At 29.5% G+C, this 22,072-nt stretch overlaps 1 protein-coding gene across 3 annotated transcripts in view; it reads left to right on the forward strand.

The window, feature by feature from the left end:
• Window positions 1–21,652, forward strand: part of LOC143201363 (uncharacterized) — a 41,105-nt gene extending 19,453 nt beyond the window's left edge. The window contains exons 5-10 of one of the 3 annotated variants that reach the window (XM_076412365.1): window positions 2,750–3,072; window positions 5,671–5,787; window positions 11,011–11,130; window positions 11,184–11,412; window positions 12,563–12,817; window positions 21,394–21,652. In XM_076412365.1, the coding sequence (XP_076268480.1) occupies window positions 2,750–3,072; window positions 5,671–5,787; window positions 11,011–11,130; window positions 11,184–11,412; window positions 12,563–12,817; window positions 21,394–21,575 (1,226 nt within the window). In that variant the 3' untranslated portion in view covers window positions 21,576–21,652. Of the gene's footprint in view, window positions 1–2,749; window positions 3,073–5,670; window positions 5,788–11,010; window positions 11,131–11,183; window positions 11,413–12,562; window positions 12,818–17,111; window positions 17,435–21,393 lie in introns of those variants that run through there. The other 2 variants (XM_076412367.1, XM_076412368.1) reach the window with 2 other exon arrangements.
• Window positions 21,653–22,072: the final 420 nt, after the last annotated feature.

Here is a 22,072-nt window from a genome sequence, read left to right on the forward strand (position 1 = left end):
AAAATATGTTGTAGTTAATATTTTTTATTGGAAATAGTAACACGCATGGTCAAGAATTACATTGTCACATTACGTGTATATTTGATAACTGACAGACTGTCATAAAGTGCACAAAATATGTATTATGCTTTTAAATATGTAATAGTAATATAAATAATATTATAGTGCAAGAAATGTACATTATAATGTAGTAAACTTTATTTATTTAATTTCTTTGATAAATAACAAATTTTCTATAAAATAGTATTTGTTTCATTTTCGACTCAACTATAATAATGTCAGTAAAAATACCCATATATATGAAAATCTATTTTTCTCAATATTGATTGTTGATTTAAAATAAAACATATCGGCTTTTCTATTCCCATTTATACATGTACAAATATTTTATACATTATTAACAGATTTTTATTTTCTTAATAACTCTTATAGTTAGTTGGATTAATTTTAAAATGGAATTAAACTTAATGATAAAATCAATACCACAATACCCTGTTTCATATATAATATTGCACATAAATAAATTTACATAAACTATGGTATTCTCCATTATTAATTCTTCCTAAAAAACATATAAAGGAATAGAATTCAAATATGTAGTGACTTTTTAGGATAAATCATACTTTTTAGATGGCTAACGAGATATATAAAATTATAAAAGTCGTATAGGTAACAGGTCAATTAAAAAGTCCACGGCCTACCATAGTAAAACATATTTTGTTTGGCAAACCTTTTTTCTATTCAACATAACTCCCTTCAAGGGTAATACACTGATTATAGTGACCCTCCAACTTTTCGATACCATTTTGGTAGTACGATTTTTCCTTTGCTTCAAAATAGGCCTCAGTTTCGGCGATAACCTCTTCATTCGACGAAAATTTCTTCCCAGCGAGCATTCTTTTGAGATCTGAGAACAGGAAATAGTCGCTGGGGTCTAGATCTGGAGAATACGTTGGATGAGGAAGCAGTTCGAAGCCTAATTCATGAATTTTTGCCATCCCTTTCGCTGACTTGTAACACGGTGCATTGTCTCGGTGTATCAGCACTTTCTTTTCTTCAAATGCGGCCGTTTTTCGGCGATTTCGTCCTTCAAACGGTCCAATAATGCTGTTGATGGTCCTCCTTTTTCAAGGTAGTCAATGAAAATTATTCTATGCGCATCCCAAAATACAGATGCCATAATCTTGCCGGCCGACTCTTGCGTTTTCCCACGCTTTGGATGCATCGTGTGCAGTCCACTCTGATGACAGTCAATTGGACTTCGGAATGAAATAATGGAGCCACGCTTGATCATCTTCAAACGCTGCTCCGAATCATCAAATCGTCGTTGTTTTTGACCAAATGTGAGCTCGCGCGGCACCCACTTTTCACAGCGTTTCCTCATACCCAAACATTCGTGAATGATATTATGTACACGTTCAGTTGATATCTTTAGAGTGTCTGCTATTTTATTCAATTTCAATTTACGGTCATTGAAAATCATTTTGTAGATATTTTAAATGTTTTCGTCGGTAACAACCGCTCGGCGTCCACCGAATTCACTATCATCGGTTCTCATTTCACCACGTCTCAACTTAGCATATCAATCCTTAATGCTATATTTTCCTGAGGCAATGTCCAAAAACTCGGTATCAAGTCAAGTTTTTGCTTCAACTATATTTTATCCCTTTAAAAAACAATATTTTAACAACATGCGAAATTCGTTTTATCCATTTTTTGCACAATAACAAGTTGCTTCACTCTAAAGGCTATAATTCATAAACTAATAATCCGACAGCTCTCAAATGTATATACGCATCTTTTGAGGATTAGGGCTAAAAAATTTATGTATTTATTTATAGTAGCACCATCTATGGGTCAGTCTAGGGACTTTTCAATTGACCTGCTATCTCTCAATTGCGTTCAAGGGAGGCTGCAAGTGAAGTAGATATGTTTAGAATGCAACAACTTGGAACAAATCAGGCACAATTGCAGGCAATGCGACAAAATATAATTGAATGTTTTCGTATACGCAGTGCTCATGTGACACAGGAACGAGCAACATTTTACTACCATCCGAAAATATACGTTGTTTCCCACAAATCGGTTACAATTAGAGGAAAAGCGTTTGTCAATATTGTAAGGCATTAAAACACATCGGCGAATATACAGGCTTGCATTGCACCAGAAGAAAAATAAAACTCGCGACACCACCAAACGCATTACGCTCATTAGTATCTGGGATGGGATATAATTCTAATCTCTTCTTTAGCAATATCCAAAAACATAAAAGTTGTTTCCAAATAATGTCGCTTACCTCAACACATATTGGGCAGGATTACGTTCATGAACAATTTCAAGATATTATATCGTAGAAGTTCTAGTAGCCTTCAAATTTTTATCAGAAATACGTTAACAAAATCTTAACAATTCAAATTCAAGATCAAATTTATTGCATGATCAAAGCGCTGTTACCACTATCAGGTGGGGATCTTATAAATTTATTTTATAAACTATGAAGCAAACTATCGTTTGCGAACTGCAAACGTTTCGTCACCACCACAAAGATTTAGAACACTATGAGGTTTAATTCACCAACAATCGGCGAAGTGGCTATTGTATGATACGAAGGTAACATGCTGACCGTATCCTAATTTTCTTATCTTTTCTTCAAAATAGTTTTTCTTATTGACATTGGGAATAATTTTGATTTACATTTATAATATAGACAAATTCATATCAATTAATAAAAAAAAATTATTCTTTTTAGTGAAGAGTTCTGTACAGAAACCGATAGCTATTAAGTACGTATCCCGAAATGCCAGCAGTGCAAACAGCAAAATACCTTCGCCAATAAAAAGGAAACCTGCTTTAAATTCTCCAAATTCATCGTCAAGTAGGCCATCCAAATCTCCGGTATCCAAACCGGTTCAAAACAGAACAGCTTCAACCATTTCGTCCGGATTATCCGCTAGCGGCCAAAACGAGCCTGCAATGAGGGGAAACTCTGGGAAAAGGACTCTTACTTGTTATATATGCGGAAGGGAATTTGGAACAGCCTCATTGCATCTACATGAGCCTAAATGCTTAGAGGTAAGTTGATTCTACTAAATTATTTGAAAACATGTAGAAATATTCTCACCATAGTATCGATAACTTAGTCATTCCACTCACTCAACAACTTGAACATTCAACTTGATGAACAACACATGATTTAGCTCTACTAACAGATAAAAAGCAAGGCAAAGTTACTGAAACAGGCTTTTAGAACAATTCCATAAGTCAAATATTACCACTTGTGTGAAAATAAGATAAAACACTTTAAAGAAGCGTTATATCGAAAGTATTATTTTGAAGCAGACGAAATTAATTTGGGAAAATAAACAACCCATTTTCCTTTTGTTTTAAAATCTTTTTAAAATGTTTTTGACATGATATTAGCAAAGCTAACTATAATAATTAGTAACACAAATGTTTTCATTATTTAATTTAAGTTCATATTAGTTTAGATAATTAATTTGTGGTTACAAAGCAATGTTTATTAATGTATTAATAAAAAATTAATGGACAATATTATTCTTCGTAAACATATCTAGTTGTGATGCAGAAAACTTTCATTTTACCATAAGAATATTTTCATGTAGGTCATTATCACATATTCCAGCATATCTGATCAAATATTGAAATGATACATCATCATTTATTAATTTTTTGTAGAAAATAATAACTTATTTATTGATTAATATTGTTAAAAATATTTTAATGCGTACTAATATGATGCAATGATGCAGAAAACTTTCATTTTACCATATAAACATTTTCATGTAGTCCATTATCACATGTTCCACCACATATCTGATGAAATATGGATATCACCATTTTTTCTATAATTTAATAACTTATTTATTGATTAATATTGATAAAAATAATTTAATATATTTATCAATATAAAAACTAAAATTGCTAAATTTATGTACCACCAAAATTAATCACGATTATCTTCACACTGTACTACAATTATAAATATTTATGAACAAATACGTGGGTGAAACAACGTCGTTTTGTTTACGTTGGTTTGCTTTGCTTATAATTCAGTTCATCTAAAAACATTTAAAGTGTTACATTAATATTTTAGCTGAAATAAAATGTTTGTGTACCGGTGCAGATTGGCTAAAATATTTAAATACTAGTAGTGTTACTTCAAAGCAATGGCAAATTATCATCGGCGTGGATATCCGTTGAAATTGTTAGAACTTTTATATCCCAATTCTCTCAAGGTTAGTTAGTACTACTTCCTAAATTCGTTACTAGCGTCATTAACTCAAATTATACTAATATATTTATAATATGTTGGTCCAGTAAGTTTTACATATTGTTATAACAAATTAAATGAATGTATTAAACTCATCTAAAATAATACATTAGATGCTTGCATCTATTTTAATCAGCCATTTCAATTAGTAAAAATACTAAGTGACACTGTAAACAACTATTAAATAACCCAACCAAACGATTAAATTATATGGTTTAACATCTATCTGTATAACATTCATTTAGTATTATTAAGTAATTCAATGTTTATAGATGATTATCTTGAAACGCTTAAAAGTTCATTAGTACTGTTACTCCGTCATATTTCATTTGTTGGTTGGGTTTCAACTAATTTAAAAGAATGATTTTGATGTTAATGGCAAAGAGAATTCAGGATAATCATCAAAGTTCTAAGAAAATGAATTGTAAGACTTGTTGGACGAAAAGCTAAGATTCTCAAAGAATTATCGGATAGTAGTTACAGAAAGGATTTTTAGCTGTTCAGAATTGAACTGCTTCCAGATGTTTACATGCGATCTGAAATATCTGAAAGGATAAAAAATGTTTCGAACGTACACGCAGTTTTAACATCGCGGGTTCAAGGCTTTCCAAAATTGTTGACGAGAATCGCAAGTCCAAAAATTCAAACCTAAAATCCTTTCCACATGGTATTTCAATCTTGCCAGAAAGATAAAAAAATTATTGATTATGATATATTCTGCCAACTTGTCTCAATAAAGGTACAGACCTTTAAACAATTAAAGTGAATTAATGACCAGAATCGGCAAGTACCTAATAATATATGTGTATATATATATCTATATATATGTATATATATATATATAAATAATATAGGAAATGTTCAACTAAGACACAGAGACCATAAATCTATACTGGCTTCATAATGTGAATACCATACGTTAGGATCACGATTTTTTTCAACAAATATTGTTATTTTTTGGCGATATTGTTTTCAAGAAAATCTTAATAGTTGTAAACAAAGGTATCACACTTTCAGTTAGAAACTAAAATGTCGTTATTAAAAACCTAGAATAGCTAACTTTATTTTTGTGTTATTTTTCGTCGCGGCCGTCTGTAAGTTGATTGATCCGGCCCCAAATAATATCCAGATAAACTTCCTCAGATGAACTTTATATAAACCATACTTGGCACTAAAGGTGATCTAAAATACATGTACGGAATGCTTTGGTGTATATCTTTTTACTTTTACACCCATATTTTAATATTAGTAATATGCCTAATACTCATGACACAAAGAGAAACAAAAACAATATAAATGTTTACAAAATCTCCAGTAACCAAATATAAAAATGAATTAATTTAATAAATATTCATATATAAGTTTATCCACATTTTCAGAAATGGGAAAGGGAAAATGCTTCATTACCTGTAAATTTGCGAAGGAAACCTCCTGTAAAACCAGATAACAGCCTTTCCACAAAAGATTTTAATCAACAGGCATGGGAGTCATCTCAGGTAAGTAATTATGGCAATTTTGCCAATAAAATTCAATTTGGAAGAAAAATTACATAACCTCTTACTTCTTGTTATTAAGGCATTATAAATATTATAATTATATGTTAATGTTTCTTAACTTTCGTGTAGTGTTATATAAATACATATAGCAACACATCTAATTTATTTAATTAATCTTTAAAATGAAGTCAGAGTCTCGAAAGTCGAAAGTTTGTATTATATATTAAAAAAATTTAATGAATTATAAATGAGTATCAGCCTCACTTTTACTTAATATTATATCCAAAATAAATACATTTGGGGAAAAATGTATTTCGTTATTTCTCAAGGCTGGTATTAGAGTTGTCTTAAAATAAACATTTACATAATACTCGATACGAAAAAAAATTCCCTAGGAATTAGTCCAAATTTCGAATAGCACCTAAAACAAAATATATTGGGCGTTGATCATAAAGACATCTTTGTCATAAATAATAAGAGCAATGTCATATTTAGGAAGAAGAATTGGTATAGATTGACAGCGTAGCTTTAGTATAACCACCCTATAACCTGCATTTTGCTCAACACGAGTGTTTAAATTTCAAAACGGTCTTGTAGCGATTTTTGGTGAGAAATTAAGTTGTATTATTAACAGAAAAGTACCAAAGGTTCATTGATCAAAACAGAATATTTAATTTTTTGATGCTTGAATTACATGAACATGAAAAATTCCTATTTATTTTTGCCTTATTCTATGCGTGTTATTAATATATATGAAGAGCAGAACAGTTGTAAGCCCCAAGTAAATTTATGAATTAATTTGAATCTATTTCTAGTAAACCCATAAGGCATGTTTTCCAATTTATCCTTATAAATATAAATATAAATACATAATATAAATAGCAACGAGTGAATAAAAATAAATATTGCTCTAGAATGCATTTCATTTATTGTAAAAATATTACTGATAATACGCAAAATTAATCAGAAAAGTATTAACAGATAATAAATTATAACCAGGTAATATATTTCAAACTAATTTAAATTTAAATTTTAGTTATTAAATATTTTTGATTAGATTGAATATAACAAACCATAGAATAAGTTTATTATCCTAAGTAACATAATAGATCTCCGTAAGTCACCTGTCATGATATCGTGTCATCACCGCAGTCATTTTATATGTTTCAAGTGAATACTGGCTTCTTACAGACCTTAAAAATATTCTCGAAGAGAACTGCTTTCACTTATATTACGAAGAACTTATATTGAAACAAAATATTGCTCTACAAAAAACTACAAAAAGAGGTATTTTTAAGTAAAACAACAACAACCTTATCTCAGAAACGTATTCAATAATATGTTAAAAATAATAAAAAGTGCGTCTATACGTTATATGTTATACAAAAACACATTCCGCATAAAATATATCAAATGCTCATCAATTTTTGAATCATATGATATTTGAAAATATTTAAAGTTTTATTGATTAAGAATGTTAGTTTCAAGGCTAGAGGTTCAACTAAACCCTTCATTGGCATGTATCCAATGCAAGTGTTCATTAAAAGGCTATTTGCAGACATTGAAATATAAGCATATTTATAATAATCTATTTGGGTTTCTCGTAGAAATTTAAATATATTAATTTTTTATATATTATTTAACTAATTCATTATTTTAGTATTTTAAATTCAACTTTATATTTATTATATTTATGTTTAAATCAAAATTTAATAGAATCGTACTTTTTACGATTTAAAATTACGTACGTATTTAAAAATATATCTAAAAATCTCCATATATCTTAAACGCAGTGGAAGATAACTTGTCATGGTGATTCAGCATTAGCGATTAAATAATAAACAATAAATCCGCCACATGTATCGAAAAAGAAAATGGCTGCCACAAGCTCAATAACGAGAAGTGAAAAAACTTAAAACTTAAACTTTTAGTTGTTCCAATTCCTCTTATACCCAAATCTTCCATAACACATGCCTAAAACATTGCTTAGGTTTATCTAAATATAATCTACTTTATATCGTAGTAAACTTTATATATTTTTTATCTCCAAAACCAATACCAACACTGTCCTCTATCGGTTACTATTACTCCATCTGCAGCATAGCTTCTTTACATAAACGTTAAAATATTCATAATCAATATTCTCTTAGTATTTTCAATTAAATATACTAAATATTACTTCAAAATGTAGTAAATGTCTAAAATTTAGTAGTAATAAATATATTAACAATTAACCGTAAAAATAAAAGTTTGAAGTGAATAAAACACTAAACTCGTAGTCATCAAACATAGTAGCTGTTATAAGACTTAACAAGTTAACGTTTAGAAGAACCAATAAGACTGTGTTAACTCATTTAATCGTCATTAATAATTTTAAATTTCGATCTTCATTGCATTGAGTTCATTTATAAATTTGTATAATAAATATATAATATGAAATGAAAATACATTGATATACCCTTTTTCATACTACTAGTTGCAATGGCTAACATTTGTGTTAAAGCTTTAAATCTGTTTTGTACATAAAAAAGGATAATTCCAAATAATGTGGCAACTTCTATATAGTTGGCATATTTTTAAAAAATGACGGCTCACAAAGTAAAGCCCGCAAACATTGTGATAGGATCTTTATACTCATGAAATGTTGACAATCTAAAGCTCGCAAGATAACGGTAAGAGAAATTGGTTCGTGAATGGGTTATGTGAATATTATGAGAATGGATAAAATATTATGAACGCTTGGCATATAAACAACACTAATTTATTAATGAGGTGTTAAGCTACAAGTTTCTTTTAAATCAGCTGCAATGTATAATTTCCAATGTAATGTCCCATTATAGTACCAAAACATCCGCCACTTTCTTTAATGTTGGAGATGGACATCGGCCCTTCATTATCTGCTTTGAAGCTTCCTATAGCAGTTCAATTATGTTTAAATTTGGTGACTGTACTGGCCAGGTATGGTCAAAGTGTTTAATGTTAATCGGGTAGTACTCAAACTAACTGAATCTTTTCGGTTATGTGAATTGGTGCTTTATGGCATGTTGGAATATGGCAGTGTTTCGCAGCAATATGCTTGTTATAGTAATAACTTCATCGCTCAGGATGTCGAGGATTGTTAATGTCAGTAATCCGGCCTATGATGTCAATAAGAGGAACAACTGAGTTTCACGATATTGCAGCTCTAATCATAACAGAACATACTCCATATTATAATGGAATGCTTAACTTTAGAAAGCAGACAGTTCGAATTGTCAGCTTTATTTGGAGTAGCCCTCATATAAATCCAGTCGCCCCAAAAAAACATTCACAAATTTCTGCATTATATACTATTTAATTCGTATAATTCATGTAAAAAATTAATTGACGACCAATAAACAATAGTATACCGACATAAAGTTGTAGATTATATATGCATTTTACGTCACACATTTATCTGTATTATAATCATAGACATTTATAGGTATGATTCATTTTCATTAATAAAATATTATAGTTAATCGTTTATATCGAAGAGAATACAATCAATACAAAAATATCATACATCTTGATACTATATTTATATCGCCTAATCAATGAGGAAACAATATAAAAATAACCTTGAACTTGCGACCTTATTGAAACAATATAAAATGACACACATTGTAATGATAAACAACATGCAATCTGTACATTAACTTATTTTTTTATATTTCATATGCATCCAGTTATTTATGGACTTTCATGTTATAATGTATGTATTGATATTTTATAAGTTTTAACAAAACTCGCCTAACTAACTTACTTTATGTATATACAAATAATGGCATAAAAAATAGAACTTCCTAAGTGGTGCAAACATTTAAAACTTAATTGATATTAGCTTCAATTAATACGTTTTATATCAGATCAAACTAATATCATCATTTCTGTTTATGTTAAATAGAAGGATAATTGCTTTAGTATGCTTAATTCTAAATATTAGCAATATTATTGTCATTACAAGGCGATAGTTATGATAGATGAAGAATGCCATATAAATAAGCATTTAAATATATTTGTAGAAACTTCTATAAAGATATTGTTATATTTTATTCAACGCAATTTATTAAGTTGTCCATATTCTATTGTAACTGAATTGAAATGAATTTAATTGATTCATAACTCTATCATAGTTTTAAACTTAAACTTTTAAAAATTAAACATTAAAATCAGCTATTACTTTACAAAATCATTACTATTTCTATTATTCATTGATATTCTTATATCATCATTCAAGTTTTTTATAATATAGATTGCACAGATACTAAATCCTCAACTAATAAGGTCAGACTACTTCCTTTTATATTTAACTTTTCTTATGATTATCTTCACTTAATAATGCCATGCAGTACTAATAATTTAGTCTGTTATTTACAAATATTAATACAGTATTTATTAACCAACCCTTTTTTGTGTTCAATGAATGATGTTAGTTTGGCAACAATCCTATCAGCAATATAATTTTTCATATCTTCAGCCTTTCGAAACACTGTACGACCTAAGTCATGCTGCATTGATATGAGCATAGTTCTGGTGAGTAGGCGTTATATTTGGTGAAACCTATTCGATATGTGAGTGTATTATTCACAGCTCTTACAACGTCTCTTACTCGCTATTGCTTGTTTGCAACAATACGTCATTCAATTTGCGCAATTTACATTTATAAACATCCCGCAATTTTGCCGATCTTACTATGCAGCAAGAATTAACTTTATATAACTTTACGCATAGAACTGTCGAGTATATTCAATTTTCATGGCGATTTAGTGACATATACAATACATGTTTCAACTATATTATGTCTTATTGAACTTATCTGATTATTTCGCAACGGTGGAATTTCGACATAAAAAATAATACTACATTTTTTTCGCAGACCTACTTCGTTGTTGCATTAAAAAAATACACATCGTAATGATACATTGAAAATAATATATCTAAAAGTATTTTAAGAAATGACGGTAAATGAATTTAACACAGCAACATTTTATACTATTGCTTATCTATTAATTAAGGAGTAAATATCCAAAAAGTTTCAGATACTTTATCATCCATATAGAAACACATTGAATCGGTGACATGCAACATTTATTAGTGATTGATCATTGGTCGATACGTAACCACAATTTATTAAATTATTCATGTCATAATAGGGTGAAGAAAATATTTTATAAATTATCTGTTACTAACATTTTTTTCTAGGCTACCTTAGTTCCTTGCAAGAATTGTACCAGGACATTCTATCCAGATCGTTTAATAGTTCACCAAAGAAGTTGCAAAACGGCACCAGCAGCACAAACAGCACCCTCATCAAGCAAACCAGTAATTAATCCTCATTTAATATAAGCTAAATATATATTTATTTAACTTTATAGAAAAAAAATGTCACCTGTAATACAACCTCCACTACACCCAGTCCAGATTCGTCGTCATCAAGTAAATCGTCAAAATCTAATATGCCTCCTGCTGTTGAATGTCATACATGCGGAAAAATGTTCGGAAGACATTCTATCAAAATTCACGAGAAACAATGCATGAAGAAATGGAACGCGGAAAATGACCACTTACCACCAGATATAAGAAATACTGCGCCGCATAAACTTGGTTAGTTCTAATTTGCAATTAAACCTGGGTAATAGAAATAATTTCTTATATATCTGCAATAAAAGCTTAATCTTGAACAATACATTTTTTAAATATTATGTAAAACCAATGTTATAAACATTTATTATATTGTATTCGATCGGTTAGCAGTATAATTAACTGTATTGAATTTCTTAGAAGTAAGATTCTATTCCAATAATATTCTTTCAGTTTCCAGATTGGTATTATCCAGGAAATTATTGACCTTGATGATTACGTGTTGAAGCAGATGTTATTATTAAATATTTGGTAGATTGACGATCGTTCTTTTAAAGGCTTCAACGTTTAAAACATCAACGATATTTTTAGTATCTATCAAAACATAACATTAGTTCATGTAACTTTTGCCAGAGCCATTGCAGAATAAGTGGTAGGTCAGTGCTACCAGTTCAAACATTTTCGAAATATGAACCTGTTATAAATTGGGGGACTTTAAGGAGCACACACATTTAATTTTAACAGATCAATTGAAAAGTCCCCGGCTCACCACACTAAAACAATTTTTTTGGCAAAATTAGTTTTTTCTATTCAACATAATTCCCTTCAAGGGTGTTACACTGTTTATAGCGACCCTCCAACTTTTCGATACAATTTTTGTAGTACGATTTGTCTTTTGCTTCAAAATAGGCCTCAGTTTCGGGGATCACCTCTTCATTCGACAAAAATTTCTTCCCAGCGAGCATTCTTTTGAGATCTAGGAACAGGGAAGAGTCTCTGAGTCTCTATTTTATATATAGATCATTTCATTTTCATTAATATAGGTTCTTTAACGAACTCTGGCATTTGGAGTAATAACCCAATGTTTGCCAGGTTGAGGTGTGTGTTTAATATGTTTATTTAAATTAATATTCTATATTTTTGTTCAACTTGAGTATTAAATGCAACACAGATTCGCATTGTGTCTAAATTACCCAATATTACTCTAACTGCAAGATCAATATCGGATACAAAATATTATCGGATCCAGTATAATTTCTTTCAGTTTAACTTGACCTTGCTTTAATATCGAGAATCTGTCAAAATCTTATGTTTTGAATATGCTTTAATATTTAGGCATATTTATGTGAATATTTAACGAAATAAGAAAATATTAACGTGCAAAATATTTCAGACATAAAAACACCGGAACTACCGGAAAAAAAGTCGCCAAAGACCAGTCCAACTCCAAGAACGAATAAAGACGAACGACCGGCCTCAGGAACGAAATCGCCATTATTTCCCTGTTACCTCTGTGGTAGGCTATTTACGGTTAACTCAATATATATTCACGAACCGCAGTGCCTTAAAATGTGGAAAATCGAAAACGACAAACTGCCTCCGAATAAAAGACGTCCAGTTCCCCTGAAACCGGACATTAAATTCACTCGTAAGTTTTTATTTTGTAATAAGCGCTTTTAAGATCTATATGCCAATGCAGGAAAATATAATGAATTTAACACCATGTAACATATTGTCCGAAATTGAGAGATCAATGTTTGTAGACGTATATTCTCATATTTTATTAATTAACATAATATATATGAACCACTTGATCTTTTTCGCACATTGTCCGAATTTGTGAGGTCAATGATCCACGAGTCTTTGTTTAAATACAAAGTATAATCAATATCAGTATAGGGGTAAAATTCTATTTATGTCTCTATTTGGGTTTTAATTTTATTTAACCCAAAAAAGTGCCTTACATTATGAAATGTGTTTAATTTTGTTTTAATAATAGAGCTTTTACGATATATATGTCCAATATTATAAGGTCAACGAACCTTATAGAATATCGATTAATTAATAACTCACAAATTCTGAACCTATTATACTATATTAATTGATTTATGAATCGAAAATTTAAACATGAATGAACTGAGAATTATTATATTAGCATTTCATTAAAAATATACATAAAATGTATACAGGTATGTATAATGTAAGTAGGGGGAAACCGTATTGCATAATATTGTAACCAACAGCATAGGTATTAAAAATTATAATTATTTATTGTTCCGTTATAAAAATTATTGTATTTTTTAAAATATATGAGCAAACAAATAATTTTAATATGAAAATATCGGTTTTGTCTATAGTGACAACATTTATTGAATAAAGTATATTATTTTTCAATTGTTTTTGGAGAAATAACATATCAGTAACCAATAGAACCGCAATCGATGTTCGAGGTTACTAGATAATTATATACTTTAATTTAACACTTTACTATACTAGTACATATATAGCAGTCTGATATTATTTATCTTGAGATCAATCATCTACTATTAATATTTACTTTAACGCATATTTAAAGTTATTTAATATTAATACCAAATATTATAGTCAACTAAAAATTATCTTGTTTTTCCACTAGGTGTAGATAAAAACGTACTAATCTTGCGGCCATTAATTGTAGAAATATTTTCGGGTATACTCTTAAAATTATTTTTATAATATGACGACTTGTAACCTTTAACTAACAAAAATCTCTTAGGTTAGTTTTTCATACTTATTTGAATGTTTGAAGGGCAAATTTGCAAAAAATTTAAATGTAGCTTCCTTCTGTGTATTTAGTTTTTGGCTTTATTCCTCATTATTTCATCACATTAAATTGATTTTCAATATTACCTGATCAAATTTAGTCAAAGCTTTCGACAGAAAATATAGAGAGGTATCTCTTGGAACAGTTGCGAATAGAGGATTTTAGATTTTCTGAATTGTCGGCATTTATCGACAAGCTGAATTAATCAGTCAAGAGAACGCAACAACGCCCTAATGTAAACCTGCATATGTGATCAATGACACCCCATATGAAATATGGCACCAGATACCTATTAGATGTCAGGGTTATGATGAGCAATAAATATCATATCATATTCGAATATAATTTTGCTCCGTTGAATTATATACATTTTAAAACCTTGCAACAACAATTCACTAGTTCTCAAATTACACATAATTAATCGTCACAAATTTTTAATAATACAATACTCCAGATATTAATGTGTTCTTATTGACGATTGTCTGTCGCGACTGATTAAGCCGCTTCGTGTCCGAAAAAAACTTATTACTGGTGGATATTCTAAGTCTAAATAAGGCTGTACAACTCGGAACACTCTGATCGTCGAAAATCGACAGTTTTTTGGTTAATACAAAGAATTTGACCATAATTTCGAAGCGAATTCTGAATTTAAACTTATGGAACCAAAATAACTATACAACAAAGATTCAACATAAAATTTAGAGCTGGGTAAGCAAAATAAAACAAACAAAAAAGATTAAATAAATATATCGAGTTAAAACGGCTTCAAATATGATGGAAAATAAACGTCCTTAAAAAGACACGCCACAAATTTAAATTCAACATGGAAACTATATTATTCGACAAAAATGCATTGAAAAATCAATGCTCTATTGGTAGGAATGAACGTGATTTAGTTTTCTTAATTTTTATGTAAAGTCAATAGGATATTGATATTTTTCTAAGGATATTTGATATATCTAACATTACAATTATTTGCTGTATATACATGGTTTTAAGTACCATTATCTACATTAAGGTTTGGTTTTAAAATTTTCCCCAACTATTTCTTCATATTTCTAAATGTCTATAAACACAGATAAAACTATGGTCATTATGTTTCAAAATTTGACGATTTTATTATCAAATTATTTCATATATTTCTATGGATATTTAAAACTATTAATAACCATGAACATAATTTACAGAATAAGTACATACATTTTCCCACAGTTTTAGTTCAGAATTTACCTAAAATATCTTCTAAATAACGATAAATAAAATACATCATATTCTAAGATCTAAGAGTGAACAGTTAGTAAGCAAAGGTAACTTGTAATAAACAAATAGTTAAATTAAAATTGCCAAATTTTAATTTATCAACTATATATATCTTATATATTTTACATCATATATTCTTAATATTATTCTTTCCTCTGCGCTTTGGAATTATGACTCGCATCAAACGCTTCAATAGACGCGAACTCTGAACCGCGGTAATCCTTATCATTTATTTACATTACTTTACTTACGGTTAAAAGTAACGGTGGAGCATCAATCTTAGTTATCCAAGCATATTACCAAATTAAATTACAATCAATTACACAGAATTACTTGTGAACAAAAAGTGAATGTCTCAGATACAGAAATAAAAAAAGCAATTTATAGTGGCAGGTTACAATAGTAATTTGGGTTTATTATTTTGCTAGTTTTTAGGCAATCTATGAATAAAACTAAAAAAAACTCATATTACTAACTTCTTAAATAATATCTAGACATTAACTAGCTTCATAGCTTTGGTTTAGGATCACGGCTGCGAGCTAATGTACTAGGTGTGTTGGCCATCGAAAAAAATATAGATATATCGATACTTTAAAAAATATCGATATTTTTTGCAATAAGTATAAAAAATATCGATAATTTACAAAAAAAATATATCGATATTTTTAAGAAAAAATTAAAATGGCGAAACACTAGCCCAAAAATATATATAGTATTTCAAAATTTCTTAAAAAGTAGTAATATTTTAGATAAACATCTAAAATCAAGTACCAATTTTAAAGTTTTGTTAAAAATTATCTTTCATTTATTCTGAAAACATGTCTAAAAATATCGTCTAAAAAGTATCGATATATCTATATATCGGGCAAAAAATATCGGCCAAAAATATCGATATTTTTTCTGCATCCCTATAATATATTATTCATAGTGATAAAACGAAGCAAAATATGTATACACTGTTTCAAAATGGGGCCTCCTTTTTGCTCACATCTTTGTAAAACTCAAATCCTGGTGGCTTGAAAAATTAAATTAAAATAAAATTTAAAGGTATTCTGTAAAAAGTATTATATTGTTTGCGGTATAATCTTCATCTAGAAATATTCAAATGTATCTAATAATATTTCTATTTTTTCTTTAAGTAAATAGTATTAATTAAAAAAGGTCTATTAAGTAACACAGCTCCGCAAGGGAAAATAGTCTATTAATATTGAACTGATTTCTCTGTATGTGGGTGCCCTAAAAATGGAAATTATAAGGATATAATTGCTGGATGTCAGATTTTGAGTTGAATCTTCCCAAAAATATTACTGAGTTCAAAAACTCCAATACCGGAACTTACCTCTCCAGGGCCGTCTTTCTCCTGGTATAAATTGGCTATTTTCCAGAAAATTTGGGGGATATGAGTATTATATTGTGGGAAAGAGGTGAAGAAAAGATACAAAGAAAAATGGAGCGTCTCACTGACATCAGACCATAGTTCACAGATACCGTCCAGGTTCTTCCCACAAGCGAAAAACTATGAGGTATCTCACTGAGAAAAGGAAAAGATTTAATTTGTGCTAGTGAACAGATGTTAGATAAAAAAATTAACGTTAATGACTTGGAAAGAAAACAAGTCTATTCTCTTTAATTTTAATATAATAACTCTTTTAACATAGTTACCCAAATTACCAAGGAAATATTTGTTTTATGACAAAAATGTAGTAACTTTCAGATTCAGTTCAGCTAGAAACGTATAAATTATGTCACAAAATCTGAACAGCTTCTACAGTTTTTTGCAGACTTGTGTAATCATACTAAAAAGCACGTAATAAGGAATCTAATAGATCGCAGTATGAGCTACCGTGATAACAATATTAACACAATTTTGTAATTTCAGAGACGGGAAAGTTGAACTTTGCGGAAACGACAGAAGCTTACTGGCAGAGCCATTTAAGTCAGCTTGTGCCATGCAAAGTATGCAGCAGAACTTTCAATCCAGATAGAGTGGCAGTACACGAGAAAAGTTGTAAAGGGAACTAGTTAACTCGAAAATAATTTCAGATTAAATCATTAATATTAATTTTACGTAAATGAAAGACTTTAAAATGATTGCCGTTAACTATTGGTTACTAATGATATTATATTACACTACACTACTGTAGAATATAGGACACAAATCGATATTTCATTAAAAAATAAATATTTTGTATAAAAAATTAATGAGAGCTTTCAATTTCTGTCTCATTTTCATTACCTTTCATTAATTTTGAATTAAAACTATTTTATTTTGACGTATAAAGGGTTTTTCAATAATTATTCAATAAGTGGGTTGATATTTTTAATATCAAACAAGCTGTATCGGAGTACTAATTTTTTTAATTTAATATTGTCATGCGCTGCCACCATTTTTGGTCACTTTTCCGTTGACACTATTTCGTGAAAAATTACAGCTACTTATACCAAGTGGCAGTTCAACACCTTATTAACTAATAAATATGGTGTATCTGTCAGCGGTTTATATTATTTTGCCCATCTTCTATATGTTACCACTGCGAAAGATAACGATACAATCAAATCGTTCACGCAAAATACCCAATGTGGCATCCACTCTGTGGTACATAGCACCGTGTTTTTGAAATGACAACATTCGTGTCTATGCCGCTTTAATTTAGATCAAAATTAATAGTTTTGACATTTCTGCAATGCTCCTGTTAGTATAATGTCTCCGTTAGCAGGATGAAACATTTTCTGATGCATCAAAATTAGACCTTCTGAACTTGGTGTGGGTTGGCGTTCTTCCCTATACGGCAAAGTGTATTTGATAGTATACCCGTTCCTCAACATTATCTACAAAAGTATTTTTGGTCAAATTCTTCATTCTTCTCTCTGTCCGTTTCATCTTTTTTAGGTCACGATATATATGGAACTTATAATAAATTTGTAAATTAAAATACATTTATTTTAAGACATTGATATATTACTTCAACATTGTTATGTACTTTAGTGCTATGATAATGATAAACTTACCATAGCAGCCTGTTCAAAATATATGTAAGTTATAAAATGGCAAAATCTTTTAACGACAAAAGGTATTAATTAACTTGAAAAGCTATTTTATTTAAGGAAATAACAGACTACTTGTTTAACATAAACCTAACTACTTATGTCCAGACATATAGTGATATGACAACAATTTAGCCATATAAGCATCTTGGATCATGTTCTGCTTCCAATAATCGTAGTCAGACCAGTTAAGCCGCATGATATAACATGTATATAATAGACAGAGTAGAACTTACCTTTTTTCAGACAAGTACTATGACATGATAATATACAGGGTATACTGGATAACTTAACAATTTAAATCATACAATAAAATTAATACAAAGATATAATTAATATAACGAGGTACTATCTCTAACTACACAAAAAAAATTAAAGAACTTAAGAATTCATAGAAGAATCACAATTAGAATGAATAACCTGAAGCGTATCATTCCTTAAGAGGACACGACTTGAGAGATATAAATTTAAAAAAAAGAAAACTGAAAAATAACTTTATCCAAGTTTCCTTACCCTTCACGTTATTGCAATGAACAACAGATCGCATGAGTATGACAGTAAAGAAATACATCAAATTTTCTTTGGACCACACAGGAAAATATTTTTGACTCTCCGTAACCCCTAAACTATGAGCCCACTAAAGCTAACCAGAATATATGGGGTGCCCTGTGAGTATGGAAAAATGTATAGAGCGCAAAACTAGGAGATGAGAATGCAGCATATGGATAAAAAAACATCAACGATGTACGAAATACGGTCCAATCACTTCTAGCTTAACGTTTAATTAATATTCAGTAGAACATATAGTTCAATAAAGTCAAGGTCCTTGTGTATTCCATAAGGCTTGCTACAGAATGTTTGGAGATTTATAAATACCAAAACAATCTCAATAAAGATGGAAGCTATGAAACTCATTTTATCTGGAACACCATTTTTTCTGTCCAAATCTTAAGTCTATATATAAAATGCAACCAAGAGTGAACTAACAAAGGACTTACAGATAGTGCAAACAAATTTCCAATTTCGTATGCACCCTCTTCTTGTTTGCTGCAATAACATGTCGAGGTCGTAACCTCCACATAACTTGATAATTCTGTATATGTAATTAAAACTTAACTACGGGTGAAACAGAAAAGGTAAAGAAATGTATATAAAAGGAAGAAGAATGCCATAGTCATAATAATGTTATCAAGTTTATAACGACATTTGTCATATATCTTCATACTGTAGCATGCTATATTTAATATGGCAAATAAATAGAAAATATTTAATTTAAAAAATTATTAACTCGATTGATATTTTATAAATATGCTACTACTATATTTAGTCGAAAGTACTGGTTGTATATGTTATACATTGTGATTGTCCAATAACTGTGTGGAACCTGGTGTTTTTTTGTATTGGCAGTCAGTAGGCCTAAAAGATCTAAAAAGTCGACACGACTCAGATATTACCTATACATGCTATCTAAATTAGATTATCTGTTGGAGTCAGTATCAACTATGGTCCATCATTCTTACCTATAACAATGAATCATAGAAATATTCAGCTTTTAAAAAATTATGTAAATTTGAAATTTATGGGGTTTTGCTCGTTCAAAGCCCTAAACTCAATCGGTATGTTCGATGCGATCAAATATGCAGGAAAAACTACATTGCAGCAGAAATATGCATTGAAAAAAAAATAAGCCGAATATTTGGACAATAATACTCGACAAAACTAATTTTTAGCACGATAATGCTCGGACATACATAAGTGGTCAATGCAACTGTTGAATATTACTATTATTTGTTGTCAATATAATAATAAAAATCAGTACACGGAGAATACAGGGTTGTATTTTGCGGTACGCGTAGTCAGTCATTCGTTACACGTCTCTATTGAGCAATGGTCCCTTAAATAATGTCTGAGATCGAAATAACAGGGCCGCTGGTAATTCATTTCCATTAATCCAATCGCTGTTACTGTCACCCCGTAGGTGTTTACCTACTCAGGTACAACCGACGACATTCTATTTGCAGCATCTTATTATCTAATGTAAAATCCGACATATCCCAAAACCGCAATAATTCTAGACAAAACTAGTTCCTGACGAAGTATTCGTTTTTTGCCTGAAAAGACAAAAAAAGTTATTAGCGATGGAGCATAATTTTTAATGATATTTTTTTCTGAATTTAACTTTAATTAAACCTAATTAAAAAAAACTACAAGTTTGTTCAAACATGTAACTTAATAAATAGAACTTTAGATATTCTAACTGTAATTTACTCTAATAGAAATGCATCACATCGAAGATCTCGTTATGTCAGCCTTTAGTTATGTTTATTGGTGCAATATCTGGATGACTTTCAGCATTTTACTCAATTTTAAATTCAAAAAAATTACCATTAAATATAATAAATCTCATAAAAGTACGTCAGATGTAAGAATAATTAATTAAGTAATTAACCTTCTGTTGTGGTCAGACAACAGAAGGTTAATAGATATATTTGCATAGTTTTCTTAAAATACCGCTCAAATATTATTAATCAATCAAAATGTAAGTTAGCTATTAGAATTTATCTAAAGTAGCACATAACTGGATTAAATCCGGACCCAGCTAATAAAAAAAATTAAACAAAATCTACCTCTATTATTCTACAAGAGTATTGCTTTTAAGCAAGCGTGTATGAAATAATTTAAATAAGTATTTAAAATACTCCTATCATGTATTTATTCGAAACAAATCTGGAGTATTAGTTCAGATCTACAAGCAGCCAGTGATCACTGTGGTAAAGCTACTCGAAACAATTCGTTTAATTTTAAGTTAAGTTTTCATCGACTTGTTACACGAAGCGTTATCAAAAAAGTAACATAAGTTTCATTAAACCTACTATAATATTAAATTAGAGATTAGACTATCATGAAATTTTCCCACGTGCTCTTTAAGACTACTAGGTTAACTTTAGGAAAGTTGTTTTATATGTATATTTCCTGTTTTTATATAGGAGCAATATCAGCATGAATTTCTCTATAATATGAACTTACTTGTTTATAAACAAATATTACCAAACAAAGACAATTTTATATAAAAATATATTTACCAATTATATTAATTAAATTTCACTTGTTTGCAGCCACTGGAGAGGTCGATTTCAAAGGCACATTTAATCGCATATGGGACAATCACTTAAATGAGTTAATAAAGTGTGAGAAATGCGAAAGAAGTTTCTTCCCAACTCGAATAGAAACCCATAGGCGTGCCTGCATTGGAATGAAGATGGAGCTAAAGAAATCTAATTTAATAATTGTAACTTAAATACCAGACACTTTGATGGAATAACTAAAAGTATTTAACATTGTGCATTTAATAATAATAATTCTTTTCCGAAATAAGTTTTTTATTTTGTTCATTATTTACACTATTATACAAAAAACTACACCAGCGTCATGTTTAATTTCAATAATTTACTTGGTATTGTCACCTAAAATAAATCTTTGAAAAAAATGCAGCTTCATTCAGCAGAATTAAAACAGCTCATTTAATATTTGATATGTATTTTAAATTCAATTTTTAATGAAGGGGCCAAGATCGAATGATCTATGACCTTCTGAAGAGTTAGTCTGAGGCCTAGTATACATAAAACCTGGTGATATAGGTTAGAATAATGAGAAAACTAAAATTACTTTACTGTTAGTGGCATTCATATAAATGGAAAAAATAGGGAGAGTTAGTTTCCGCAATAACAGCAAATTCTGCTGCGGTATGACAGATATTCCTTCTTTGGAAAAAGTTTAAAGTAACATTGCCTTTCA

This window comes from Rhynchophorus ferrugineus, unplaced genomic scaffold, assembly GCF_030347505.1.
Source record: "Rhynchophorus ferrugineus isolate W39M unplaced genomic scaffold, kcgeb_rfMv2 rfM8, whole genome shotgun sequence".
NCBI classification, from domain to species: domain Eukaryota; kingdom Metazoa; phylum Arthropoda; class Insecta; order Coleoptera; family Curculionidae; genus Rhynchophorus; species Rhynchophorus ferrugineus.